This window comes from Hyperoodon ampullatus, assembly GCF_949752795.1.
Source record: "Hyperoodon ampullatus genome assembly, chromosome: 15".
Taxonomy (NCBI): Eukaryota; Metazoa; Chordata; class Mammalia; order Artiodactyla; family Ziphiidae; genus Hyperoodon; species Hyperoodon ampullatus.
This window is the reverse complement of record NC_136928.1, coordinates 2,128,450-2,143,040: the sequence shown is the minus strand read 5'-3', so window position 1 is coordinate 2,143,040 and position 14,591 is coordinate 2,128,450. Positions and strand designations below refer to the sequence as shown.

The window sequence follows — 14,591 nt, the reverse complement described above, 5'->3', positions numbered from 1 at the left end:
TAAGTGTAAATTTTGTTATGTTTTTGACTACAATAAAAAATAATAAGCATATTAGTAATATTTTGTTCATCGATACAGTTAGTATATCATGATTTATTTAAGTATTTCTCTGTTGGACGTTGACATTTTGATTTCTAAATTTGTCTTATTATAAATAATGCTACAGATGTTCATTATGAACGTTTTGTTCCTATAAGTCACTTAAACTGTTATTTTCTTTTTTTTATGAATTTATTTATTTATTTTTGTCTGTGTTGGGTCTTCATTGTGGTGCACGGGCTTCTCATTGTGGTGGCTTCTCTTGTTGCGGAGCATGGACTCTAGGCACATAGGCTCAGTAGTCGTGGTGCACAGGCTTAGTTGCTCCGCAGCATGTGGGATCTTCCCGGACCAGGGCTCAAACCCGTGTCCCCTTCATTGGCAGGCGATTCTTAACCACTGCGCCACCAGGGAAATCCCAAAATGGTTATATTATTTCTTAAGATAAGTTTCCGGGGAAAGTTAACTGCAGCAAAAGTTAGGCATATTTTTATGGTTGTTGATACAAATACATTTCTAAAGCACAGCTAACCATTCATTATCTATTGCTATTAATAGTTATCTCTTAAAAAGTATTAATCTCACGTTTATAAATGCTATTTTTTTGTTAAAAATAAGGCAAACCCCGTAATAGGTTGTCTTGTTTTAAATATTTATATATTTTCTGTTTTACTATTTAGGATCTAGTGTGCATCTTTAGATATATGAAAGAATAAGTACGACAGTAAAAGTCTAATTAGTCCTTACAACATTTAATACGAGGGGAGCGCTTGGTTCTCCTGCCACCAAAGCAAGTATTCTTAAAGAACATTTTCATTGCTTTTTTTTTTTTTTTATACCTGGGACTTTTTTTCTGGTACCTTGGAATAGGTTCAGAATTTTCTCCCCTGTATCTTTTGTATAAATCAGGTTTACAGTAGCTTCATTCCTTGATCACATTGCAACTAAAATATGTTGGTCATGGTTTATTTAAATGATTTGATGCAGAAAAGGACCTTTTGTAATATTTTATTGTGAAATATATGAAAATTTTAGATGTGCCATTTTTTAGATTTCAGGTTATCTCTGTTTTCTAGGAGGTTGGCAAACTACCAGCCTACTGCCCGTTTTTGTATATAAGGTTTTATTGAAACATAGTCATGCTTGTGCAGTGTAATGTCTATAGCTGCTTTTGTGCTACAACATAAAATTGAGGAGTTACAACAGCAGCCATCGAGCTTCCAAAGCCTAAGATGTTTACTGTCTGTCCCTTTACCAAAAAAGTTTGCCAGCCTCTGTTCTAGGTCATTGTTTTTCAGTACTGATGTTAAATGATGAGATTATTTTGATTAAAGATGATTTTTTGTAATGTTTTCACTATCATTTCATCTCCTTCTGATACAGAGCTAGAATTATAGATAGATTGCATCTAGAATCACATATAACTCAGAATCTTTTTTTTTTTTGAGATTGTGTTTGAGTTGTCTTGCATGAGTAATAGAACAGAAAAAAGTAGCAGACCACTGATATAGATTAGCATTTCACTTTATCCAGATAAATGTTATTTTTAACTTTAGTGTACTTTATTCTTTTTATTAACCGGGTTCTTTATTTTAAAAGAAAATATATTTTATGGTTTAAAGACAGAAAATTCAAACAGTACAAAAGCTGATACAGAGAAAAGGAAGTCATCTTCCCCAGAGAAAACCATTTCTACCAGTTTCCTATGTTTCCTCACATAAGTAATATATATGTATGTCTGTATAAGCACATATGTACTTATATATTGCCCCATTTTTAATACAAAATTGAAGCACACTTATATACCCTGTTCCATAACTTGTTTTTCCATATATGTACTTACACATTTACTGCTGTAACCAGTAATACTACACTTAAAGCATTTTGTTAATAATGCTTGCTGGGCTTCCCTGGTGGCGCAGTGGTTGAGAGTCCGCCTGCCGATGCAGGGGACACGGGTTCGTGCCCCGGTACGGGAGGATCCCACGTGCCGCGGAGCGGCTGGGCCCGTGAGCCGTGGCTGCTGAGCCTGCACGTCCGGAGCCTGTGCTCCGCAATGGGAGAGGCCACAACAGTGAGAGGCCCACGTACCACAAAAAAAAAAAATAATAATAATAATAATAATGCTTGCTGTACATTATTATCTTGATTTATTTCTTAACTGCCTCTATTTTTTATATAAAGCAAGGAAAGACTTTCAGAGACAAATGCAGTAGTCATTGTTCAAGGGAAACTTGAGAAGAGGACATTTGGCCTAAGCAAGTGCTTGCTAATGAGTTTTCATTTTAGAGGAGGTTAGCAGAAGTTTAATTTTTTTAATTGTTTGATTCAAGTCCAAATACTATGAATTTGTTATTTCATTTAGTTAATTCTCTAATTCTAATGTGCTCAGAGTGTCAAATATTAGTGTAAAACACATTCTGGATTTTTTTTGTGTTTCTTATTTCTCCATTGGCATGTATATGTAAGGGGTAAGTGAATTTTAAAAGATAAGCAGATGTTGAATTGTATTTGAGAGTTTTTTTATGTTACATCAGTTGATACATGTGATATTCACAAGAGCTGAAAGAAACTGGGCTTTCTGAACATCAACAGAGCAGTATAGGGGCTACAGCAACAACAGAGGGAATGAAGTGCACCTCACGGAACATCAAATTCTAATGACAAAACAGAAACCATTATGAGTCACAAAACAGATAAATTATTACCAAAATAATTTATAAATTATAAAGTTTAATATTAAATTTTAATGTTAATTTAATATTTAATTTTATTAATATTAAATATTTATTGATATTTAATATTAATATTTAAATATTATTAAAATGTTGGTTTTAAATATTAAATTTAATATTAAATATTTTAATACTTTAATGATTATAAATTATAATATTTATAATATTATAAATTACCAAATCATAACATGCTCAAATGGTTTTAATACCAGCTCAGATACCCATATTGCAAGGAAGACCACAGATTGATTTAACAGTAACTCCACATGGACTCCTGTGTTTCAAATATAAAACCACTGATTATTGCAGGAACTCACCTTATTTATAAAATCTGATCAATCCACACTTACTAACTTCTCCTCTAAGACTAACTTATGATTAGCTCCAGCACCTAAAAATCTTCGTGTCCTTTCCTACCTTTCCCTTTGAAACCTCTTTTATCCTGGTGTTTTCCTTTGCTCTACAAGTCTTATAAACCCAGGTTTATATGATTGTCAGTTTCCTTGGTGGTCTTTGTAAGGTAGATTTGAAAAAATTTTTCATTAGACCGCTACTTACTATAATAGAAATAAAAGTTTGTAATATAAAGCGATTTTTATTTACTTTTATTTTATATTTATTTAGATTAACATTACTACAGGATACTCACCGCTCACACCTGAGGGAATATGAAAAATACATAGAAGATGTCAAAAGCTCAAAGAGTACCATCCAGAACCTAGAGAATTCATCAAATCAAGTTCTAAATTTTAAATTCTATAAAAGCATGAAAGTTTATGTGGAGAATTTAATTGACTGTCTTAATGAAAAGGTACATGTCTATAAATATGTAATCATTTTCTTTTTATGGAGAAATTCTCTTACAGTGTGATTTTTTTAAGTCTAAATCCCATAAATAAATATTTCATCTAGGACTCTTCCTACATATTTTTGACATACTGGAGTATTAAGTATTCCCTCGATGTTGGACAGTTAGGTGTTTTTTGTAATCATTTTGCAACTTATAAATAGCAGTATAAATTTTTTAAATTCCATCTGTTTAAGAAAAGTTCCTAGAAAGCAAATTATTAAGTGAAAGGGTCTAAATATTTTTAAGGCTTATGAAACATTGCTAAATTATCCTACAGAAAGATTGTATCAGTTTCTAGTTTACTACATTAAAAAATGGTTTTTGGTTTTACATATTTATTTTGATCTCAAACAAACCTTTGTTTTGTTAATGTAGTTTTTCTTCTTTTGAATTATTTGTGTCCTTTGCCCTGCTATCTTCTTGGTTTATATGGAGGTTTTTTGTGGGTTTTTTTTTTTCCTTTTTTCTTTTTCCAGTATATGGTGAACAGTTCTTTATTGCTGAAAAATTTTAGTGCTTTATCCTATTTGATGTAGGTAAGCATTCCAGTTTGCCCTGTCTTTGGATTTTGTTTGCAATGTTTTTTTTTTCACATTAGATGTGTTTTTTTGTTTTTAACTTTTTTATTGCAGTATAGTTGATTTACAACGTGTTAGTTTCTGGTGTACGGCAAAGTGACTCAGTTATGTATATGTATGTTCTTTTTCATATTCTTTTCCATTATGGTTTATTACAGGATATTGAATGTAGTTCCCCGTGATGAACAGTAGGACCTGGTTGTTTATTTTATATATAGTAGTTTGTATCCACTAATCCCAAACTCCTAATTTATCCCTCCCCCACCCCCTTTCTCCTTTGGTAACCATAAATTTGTTTTCTGTGTCTGTGACACAGAAGTATGTTTTCTGTGTCTGTTTCTGTTTTGTAAATAAGTTCATTTGTATCATATTTTAGATTCTGCATATAAGTGATATCATATGGTATTTGTCTTTCTCTTCCTGACTTATTTCATTTACTGTGATAATCTCTAGGTCCATCCATGTTGCTGCAAATGGCATTATTTCATTCTTTTTTATGGCTGAGTAGTATTCCATTTGTCTGTGTGTGTGTGTGTGTGTGTATGTGCGTGCGTGCATGTGTACACCACATCTTCCTTATCCATTCATCTGTCAGTGGACATTTAGGTTGTTTCCCTGTCTTGGCTATTGTAAATAATGCTGCTGTGAACATTGGTGTGCATGTATCTTTTCGAATTAGAGTTTTCTCCAGATACGTACCCAGGAGTGGGATTGCAAGATCATGCGGCAACTCTATTTTTAGTTTTTTAAGGAACCCCCATACTGTTTTCCATAACGGCTGCACCAGTTTACATTCCCACCAACAGTGTAGCAGGGTTCCCTTTTCTCCACACCCTCTCCAGCATTTGTTATATGTAGACTTTTAGATGTTGATCATTGTGACCAGTGTGAGGTGATACCTCATTGTAGTTTTGATTTGCATTTCTCTAGTAATTAGCAATGACATCAGATGTTTTGAAATTTTTGTGTTAATCAGATTTATGAATCATTCTTTTCCATTATAATTTTTGTTTTTGTTTTATACGTACTAAGTCCTTACACCAGGGTCTTAAGTTGTCCTTTTTTTAAAGTAGACTAATCATTTAAAAAATATACTTTCTGCATTACTTTTAATTTACTTTTAAATATTACCAAATAATTGTATTTTCTCCCCTATTATTTTAAGTTGACTACCTTTAATATCACTTGGTCGTTACTTTTCTGAAATATCTATTACAGTGTAACTTTCTTCATTCATCCTTGAAGAATTACACTGTCAAAGGCTTGAATCCATAGCATTAGCTATGGAACATCATTGGAGTGGGTGGGATTGTTGCCCAAGAAATATAAAAATGCCAGTTTCAACTAATCACTCAGTTCTGCTTGACAGCTTTCTTACTTGTCTGGTTAGGTCTCTTCAGTTCTCTATTTTTTTCAAATTTTACCAGTTTCCTCAAGTGTTCCCTGCAGTCTGCCCCACCTCAGCCTGTGAAAAATAGTTGCAGTCATCATTTCCTCCTCCTCTTTTAGCTCAAAAAAGAATCCTTCTTCTTATCTATCTACTCTTACCATGTTCCTGACTCCAGCCCATTAGGTTTTATTATTTATGATATTTATAGCTGTTTTAATACAGTAAGTTGATTTTCTAGTTTTATTAGTATTAAAAGTATTGGAAGCTAGGTCTGTTCCTCACAGTGTTCTTTTAATTGAAATGAGATGGTATAAAAAATGTTTCTGTATATGAGAATTGAGCATGTAATGTGCTTATATATAAATATTATATTTTATAATTCATTAATGATGACCCACAAAATGTTACTTATATATGTATTTCAGATTATCAACATCCAAGAAATAGAATCAGCCATGCATGCACTCCTTGTAAAACAAGCCATGATCTTTATGAAACGCAGGCAAGATGAATTAAAACATGAATCAGCGTATTTACAAGAGTTATCACGTTAGTGTTTTTCATGTTCAATGTGATTTTTTATTCATTAAGCTAAATTATCAGCTAAAAGATAACAATATTTTTATTCCTGTATAAAAAATGTTTTTTGAGTATTTTCCCACTAACCTTTCAACTACCCCCTTCCAAAAATCTCAGACCATTTAAGCTAGGGCTTCAAAATGTCTTAAATGCAGTCTAAAACTAAAACATGAAAATTATAACTTCTAATCACTTAGTATTTGAAACAAAATATTTATAGGACCATTTAATGACTGCTTGGAGATGACTTGAAATAAATATATAGACTGTGTCAGAAATATAACTCTATAAATTTTCCATAGCCCATCCACAGATTGTTTGTGGAGGTTAAAGAAATTCTGGTGGGTTCAGCATAGAATTATCTGTAAGAGCTCATTATATTAATAAAAGATTTGGATGCTTCCCTTTAGCTGTCACACTGGTTTTGTATTTTCAGAGATGTCTTCCATTGATTAAGGTGCTGTCAGGGTATAGTGAAAGAAATGGGCCATAGCATCAAGTAGATGATAAAAGCAAAATCAGAATGACTCAAATACATGACATTCAGTTGGTCATAAATTACAGTACATGCTAAAATAGGAAATAATATGAATGACATATTGGTAATGCAAATGTTTCTAGCATTTGACTGTAGGGACAGAAAAAAAACTGGTGAAAACTGCTGAAAAAGAATACTAGGGAAAGAAACTTTCTATTAAATTTTGTTACTGTTCTCAAGTGCTGAACTATATTCACCAGACAAGGTACATTTTCGTAGACTAGCAAGCTCAGTGACTGTTAATATTGCGATAGGGAGTTAACATTGCAATTTCATTGCATGATGAAATATGCAATTTAAGCATATTCTATGTGTGTGTTTATATATACAGATATGTATATATACCTAAGATATAACTTGTTTTCAAAGTGTTTCACTGTATTTCTTTTGAGAATTTGCAGTATGAAATCAATTTTATTCATTAACAGGCAAAGCTGAGACGTCAACAAATAGAAGCTTGGCTATAGATGAAAAAACTCAATGGATTTTAGAAGAGATTGAATCTCGAAGGTAACTATATAAAGACTTAAAGCATCATTGAGCAAGTATTTTTTCTACTTAAATAAAATTAACCATATAAATAACCATAACCTTAGCATATTAATTTGTGAGAATGATGTAAAACCAAAATTTATGGTTTAAAGATGCACTGGTATATTTGGATCAGTCAGAAGGAATGGGTAAAATGGCATTTATCAGCCTGGGAATGGCTCATACCTAGAAGCCGGTCCTAATTACATTGTTACCTGCTCTTCCAAATCTGGGTAGGCTATGGGAATGTCTTACAGGAAAAAAGAGGGAGAACCAGTTCAGATTAATGAAGCTAAAATGTCAAAAATATTAATATAAAATTGCATGCAAATGTGATGGTTTATTTCTGGGTATTTTAAGTAAATGATGACTTTTTGTTTTAAAGCATTTCTTTTCAACAGGAGCTATTTGTTTTTTATTTATTTTTGGTTTATTGCAAAATATAGGGCACAAAGAAGACAAGCAAGGGTTCTTTCTGGGAATTGTACTCATCAGGAAGGAACATCTAGTGATGATGAACTATCTCCAGCAGACATGATGGACCTCCAAAAAAGCCAAGGTCAGTTATCAAGTTTTTAATGTGTCTTGAAGTATTGAAATGCTGGAAAATGCTTTGCTGTGATTGCCCTTAATTATTTAAGCTATGTAAGATAGTTGGTAAAATTCAGGAAAAGAGGAATACATTTTTTTTCCAAATAAGACTTGTCCTTTCCTCTGAAAAAATGGATAAAATGGAGGAGCATGATGAGTATTCCTGAGTTTTCTCCATCAACCTTTTTCATCTCCTGTTATAAAAGGAACCATGAACATTTTTGGCTTCATTTCTCTACTGCATACTTTCTATATTATAATTTTTAATTTAAAATAATTGAATTTAGTAAAGCCCAGTTTTAGCATTATAAGAAGGTAAAATATGTGTAGTTGAGTGTGGGCTTTACAGTCAACCAGATGAGTTCAAAGAGGGGATCTAGTCTGTGTGATCATTGGCAGATTCCTTGACTTCACTATATCTGATATTGTTGTTTGCTTGTTCTTTGTCTGTAAATAGGTAGGCTAGAAACACCTACCTTATAGGGAACATAGTTATGATGATGAAGTGAGGTAATGTATTTATAGTGTTTTGGCATATAGCAGGGGCTCAATAAACGGCAGACTTTATTAGTGTCAATTGTTACTAAAGTGTTTTTTTAATAAAACCTAATTTATATGTTAACGTCAAAGGATAGTTTTCAGCTCAGTTGATTACATAAATTATACGTAACTATGTTTATAGGAAGCAAACTTCAAGATCACAAACTTAAAATGCATAATATACAGAGACTCATTTTCTTCACAGGTGACATTTTACAGGATCATAAGAAGATTTTTGAAGATGTACACGATGATTTTTGTAATATCCAGAATATTTTATTGAAATTTCAACAGTGGCGAGAAAAGTTTCCTTGTTCTTATTATGAAGCTTTCATTAGTTTATGCATTCCGAAGCTTTTAAATCCCCTAATACGATTTCAGTTGATTGATTGGAATCCTCTTAAGGTACATAAGCTTAACATGTGAAAAAAATAATCCTGATCACATTTAGTTACTTAAATCCGCTAGTTATCAGGTTAACTATAAAGTACCATTCCTTTAGAGTTGGAATTGATAATTTGTGCTTTGGAGTAATAGTCTGCACTCATCTTTTCTTGGTTCTCACTCTGTTTTTAAGGCTGAGTGACACTTAACATCAGTAAAGGAAACACTTTTTCTTTTAAATCTTCTTCTATGATAAGTTGAAGATCACTCAAAAAAGTAAAGGTAGTACTAGACCTTAAGAGTTTTACAGTCTGTTTGAGTGAAATTCAAAATAGGTACCAAGAGTTCTGAAGTTGGAGATGACATAATGGGAATACTTGGCTAGGAAAGCTACAATGAAGATGAGGAATTTAAATGACGATTTGAAGGATATATAGAATTTAAACAGGAAGACAGAGGAAGGAAAAGGTATTTTATAAAGGTACATAGGGAGAAATATTAGTTTAGTAGACTGCATAGATCCTAAATTAAGAGATATGAACTTGTTTTGATAGATAATGGGAGGCGTACATGATGAAGGTAATGTTTTAGGAAGCCCTGAGCAACAGGCTAACTTGGAGGCTAGGGAGAAAGAGTTGAAGGTATATACTGAAAGGCTATTGCTGTAGCCCAAGTGCAGGGTGAAGAATTCCTCATGTGGGGTGATAGTGACAAAGGGAAGAGAAAGAAAGTGTTGATTACAAGGGAAGAGAAAGTGTTGATTACAAGTGGTGTTATGAAGTAAGAATCAGTAAAATACTGAGAATAACCCTAACACCAACACATCAGAAAGATGACCCCAAGGTTTGGAGTCTGTCTGAGTTATTAGTACAATGGTAGTTCAATTCATAAAAATGGTGACTTTTCAGAGAGGGGAACGGTTTTGATGGAAGTTCTACTTTATAGACAATGAAATGATGATGGGACATCCATGTGGATATGCCTGTTAAGCAAACAGAAATGAGAAAATGAAACTCTAGGAAGAAAGGAGAGCTGAAAATAAAGATTTAACAAAGTAAAGGATGGATCCTTGTCGTTTTATCTTCCTCTGCTCTAGTCATGCATGCCTTTAGGCTCTGTGTTAGGGCCATGCAGTGTTCATAATTTAGGAGCCAAGCTTATCCCTGAGAAAGTGGTAGATAGTTGGTCGGAAAGCAGCCTAGTTGTTAACCACTCCAGCTGAACTGAGTACTCTGTTACATCCAGCAAAGATCTGTTCATTCAGTTATTCAACAAATAATAATTGGCCATCTGCTGTTTGTTGAATAATAAGCTAAACCACATGCAAAGTATACATTTGTGCCAGTGAAACTCGAGAGAGCCAGAAGTGAATTTTGCGTGAGATAAGTGTATTTTTATAAACAAATTCCGTGGCTGTTTTAACTGCTGTTGTTATAAATGCATATTTTGCTCCTAACAGTACCTGCCATGTAGTAGGCTCTGAACACATAGTGGACATTTCTGGATATGAATGAATGCATGAAACGCAGTGTTCTGTCCTACTGCCTAGACATCATGTCTTAGTCATGTCATCCTGCCTAGCCTTGGTGGTCTAGTACTGTATACATTGGGTTAAAATATGGAATTATTCTCCTTTGATCCTTAGAGAAGCTCTGGTAATTACTGAAAAAGTTAACTATTTAAAAATAAACTAATGTTTAAGAATTTATTTATAACTTAGATAATTTTATTTATAAGTTTGATTCCATAGGTTTAAAACAGATGCCGTGGTTCACATATATAGAAGAATTTATAGATAGCAGTATGGAAGAGTCAAAGAAGGAAAATCGTTCTGATAAGAAAATCTTGTCTACTGTCATCAGCAAAACAATTATCCCTCGACTTACAGGTACTGTTTTGTAATCTTGATAAAATTAAATTGTTCTTTGGCAAAGTGTAAGATCATTAATTTCTGTTACAGTCACAAATTTTTTTAGACGTTTTTGAACACAAGAACTGTAATATGCAGTAAAAAGCAACAGATGCTATAATTTAAGCTGATTAAAAAATGCTTGTTTGTGCAAGGATTGGCTATCAAACTCCTGATACTTTTGGATCTTTAGTATTTGTGACATTAGCGTTACTTTTATTTTTATTTTTTTGAATTTATTTATTTTATTTTAGGCTGCGTTGGGTCTTCATTGCTGCACACAGGCTTTTCTCTAGTTGGCGGCAAGCGGCCTCTAGAGTGCAGGCTCAGTAGTTGTGGCGCATGGGCATAGTTGCTCTGCGGCATGTGGGATCTTCCCGGACCAGGGCTCAAACCCATGTCCCCTGCATTGGCAGGTGCATTCTTAACCACTGCACCACCAGGGAAGCCCTAGCATTACTTTCATTAGTTATTTTTTTATAAGTTATTTATTAGGGGCACACTTTCATCTCTACTACATGTATTTCTTTCTTTCCCTTAACTTCTCCCCTTATGTTTCTTTTTTTTTTAATTTTTATTGGTGTATGGTTGATGTACAATGTTGTGTTAGTTTCAGATGTACAGCAAAGTGAATCAGTTATACATATCCACCCTCTTTTTGGATTCTTTTCCCATATAGGCCATTACAGAGTATTGAGTAGAGTTCCCTGTGCTATACAGCAGGTTCTTATTAGTTATCAATTTTATATATAGTAGTATGTACATGTCAATCCCAATCTCTTGATTTACCCCTCCCCCCCATCCCCTGGTAACCATAAGTTTGTTTTCCATATCCATGATTCTACTTCTATTTTGTAAACAAATTCATTTGTACCCTTATTTTTAGATTCCACATATAAGCGATAACATGTGATATTTGTCTTTGTCTGACTTACTTCACCCAGCATGGCAATCTCTAGGTCCATCCATATTGCTGCAAATGGCATTATTTGTTCTTTTTTATGGCTGAGTAATATTCCATTGTATATATGTACCACATCTTCTTTATACATTCCTCTGTTGATGGACATTTAAGTTGCTTCCATGTCCTGGCTGTTGTAAACAGTGCTGCAGTGAACATTGGGGTGCATGTATCATTTTGAATTATGGTTTTCTCCAGGTTTTTGCCCAGGAGTGAGATTGCTGGGTCATATGGTAGTTCTATTTTTAGTTTTTTAAGGGACCTCCCATACTGTTTTCCATAGTGGCTGTACCAATTCACATCCCCATCAACAGTGTAGGAGGGTTCCCTTTTCTCCACACCTCCTCCAGCACTTACTGTTTGTGGACTTTTTGATGATTTCCATTCTGACCAGTGTGAGGTTATACCTCATTGTAGTTTTGATTTGCATTTCTCTAATAATTAGTGATGTTGAGCAGCTTTTCATGTGCTTTTTGGCCATATGTATGTCTTCTTCAGAGAAATGCCTATGCAGATCTTCTGCCCATTTTTTGATTGGGTTATTTGTTTTTTTTCTATTGAGCTGCATGACCGTTTGTATATTTCGGAGATTAATCCCTTGTTGGTTCCTTCATTTGCAAATATTTTCTCCCATTCTGAGGCTTGTCTCTTTGTTTTGTTTATGGTTTCCTTTGCTGTACAAAAGATTTCAAGTTTAGGGAATTCCCTGGCAGTCCAGTGGTTAGGACTCCATGTTCTCACTTCTGATGTCCTGGGTTTGATCCCTGGTTGGGGAACTAAAATCCCACAAGCCATGTGGCATGGCCCAAAAAAAGATTTTAAGTTTAATTAGATCCCATTTGTTTATTTTTGTTTTTATTTTCACTGGGAGGTGGATCAAAAAAGATCTTGCTGCAATTTATGTTAGTGTTCTGCCTATGTTTTCCTCTAAGAGTTTTATAGTGGCTGGCCTTACATTTAGGTCTTTAATCCATTTTGAGTTTATTTTTGTGTATGGTGTGTTTCTTCTTTCTTTAAAAAACATTACTACATTTCCCTCACATCTGCCACCAACACTCAGAAACCCTTGGGCATTGATTTTTGTGCTTCAGTCTAAAGACTTGTTTTACCTGAAATTGTATTTGATGAGGATCTGTTCCGCCATGTCACTGAGAATGGATTCTGACAGCAAAGTCTGTAGAACTCTTAAAAGATGAAGCAACTTACTTTATAGTGTTTCTCAGCCAACTTGACTATACTTTAAAGATTTTTTTTTCATATAACTTTCAGTGCAATCATGGGTATCTTAGAAAGGTAGTACTTTTAACTATTTACTTTTAGCTATTAAGCACTATTAATGATAGCATAGAATATATGTGCCTTATTTAAGTACTCATCTGAAAACTCCAAGTATTTCACTTACAATTAAACAGTTCCTCAAATAAATAGCATTATGAGAAATTAATACTGTATATTTATTCTCAAGTCCTATCCTGGACCTTCTTCATGAGCTCCCTGGGTAATTGCATACTCTCCTCTAGTGCCATCTATATCTGTGTTGCTCAGTATGGTAAACACTAGCAATATGTAGCTATTAAAATATAAATTTCAAATAAGTAAAATTAAAATTCAGTTCTCAGTCACACTAGCCACATTTTAAATCTTCAATAGCCATATATCACTCATGGCTATCATATTAAATAGTGCAGATGTAAGATGTTTTTTTCCATCATCACAGAAAGTTCTTTTGGATGGTACTATTCTGCTTCATTTTAAATCAAAAAGAACTGGAAGAACAAGTCCAGATGTCTTCTTAGAGTACCAGATCTCTCTTATCAAAGTACCTTCTGAGTACATCTACTTGACAACTCAAACTCCACATGCAAAATCATACTTGTCATCTTTGCTGCAGACCTGCTCCTCTTATATTCCTTGTCTAGAAAATGGCACCTCCATCTACCCACATATTCAAACCAGAACTTTGAAGTCATCCACTCCTCCCTTTTTCTTACCTCCTTATATAAGCAATTGCCAAGTCTGTTTTTTTTTCCTTTTTCTAACCCATTTTCTATACAAAAACCATGGTGATCTATCTAAAATGTGTCTGATTCTGTCATGCCTCACGTAAAACACTTTAATTATTCTTAACTGCCTTTAGGATGAAGTCTAAACTCTTTAACATGCTTTCCAGGCCTTTCAGGATTTTGTCTCTGTTTAGTAGTGCTTTAGCCCCATCTCCTGCCAAGCTCGGTTCCTTCTTCCCCTCATTCCCACCTCTACTGGACTTCAGCTATATTCTCCTTGGCCTTTATATCTTCTGCCCGCCATCCACTTAACAAATCCCCTAACTCTACCTCTTTCATCTAGCTAACTTCTTTTCATCTTTCAGAACTCGGTATGGACATCACTTCTAGGAGCTGGATCAGGCATACCTATCAGGGTTCCTGTAGCACTCTGAACTCATACTTAGGGTGGCATCTACACATTAAATTATAATTGCTTACCAAACGTTTGTATTTGCCATTAGACAGAATTGTTCAGAGGCAGTTACCTCGTCTAACTTATTGCTTTGTTTCCTGTCGTTAATGTTAGGCGCATAGTAGGCTCTCAGTATTAGTTGACCAAATATTTCTAAGATTATTACAAGCCTAACCTTCTAGATGCCTGAGAAATCACTGTTTTATATTTGACTTGGGGTGTTTCTTTTTAACCTATTTAAATTTAAAAACGTTATTTAACATGTATTTTACAAGGGTCAAGCACGGTTGTTACTTCAGTGTATACAACAATGAACAAAATAATCCCTGCTCTCATGGAGCTTACATTCCATGAAGAAGACAAACGATAAACAAGATAAATAAATAAAATCTAGAGTATGTTGGTTAAAAGGGCCAAGGAGAAAAATAAAGTAAGGGAAAGAGATACAAATTATGAAAGAGTAGTGCAATTTAAAATAGGTTGGCCAGGGAAGGCTTTCCTGGGAAGGT

At 33.9% G+C, this 14,591-nt stretch overlaps 1 protein-coding gene across 5 annotated transcripts in view; it reads left to right on the top strand.

Moving 5' to 3' along the window:
• The window catches only part of GCFC2 (GC-rich sequence DNA-binding factor 2), a gene marked incomplete at its 5' end in the record, with an annotated part of 64,253 nt that overhangs the window by 33,822 nt on the left and 15,840 nt on the right, over positions 1–14,591 (top strand). For all 5 annotated transcript variants that reach the window (XM_079720990.1, XM_079720991.1, XM_079720989.1 and 2 more), the window contains 6 exons: positions 3,399–3,585; positions 6,018–6,141; positions 7,138–7,219; positions 7,687–7,799; positions 8,577–8,776; positions 10,493–10,643. In XM_079720990.1, the coding sequence (XP_079577116.1) occupies positions 3,399–3,585; positions 6,018–6,141; positions 7,138–7,219; positions 7,687–7,799; positions 8,577–8,776; positions 10,493–10,643 (857 nt within the window). The remainder of the gene's footprint in view (positions 1–3,398; positions 3,586–6,017; positions 6,142–7,137; positions 7,220–7,686; positions 7,800–8,576; positions 8,777–10,492; positions 10,644–14,591) is intronic.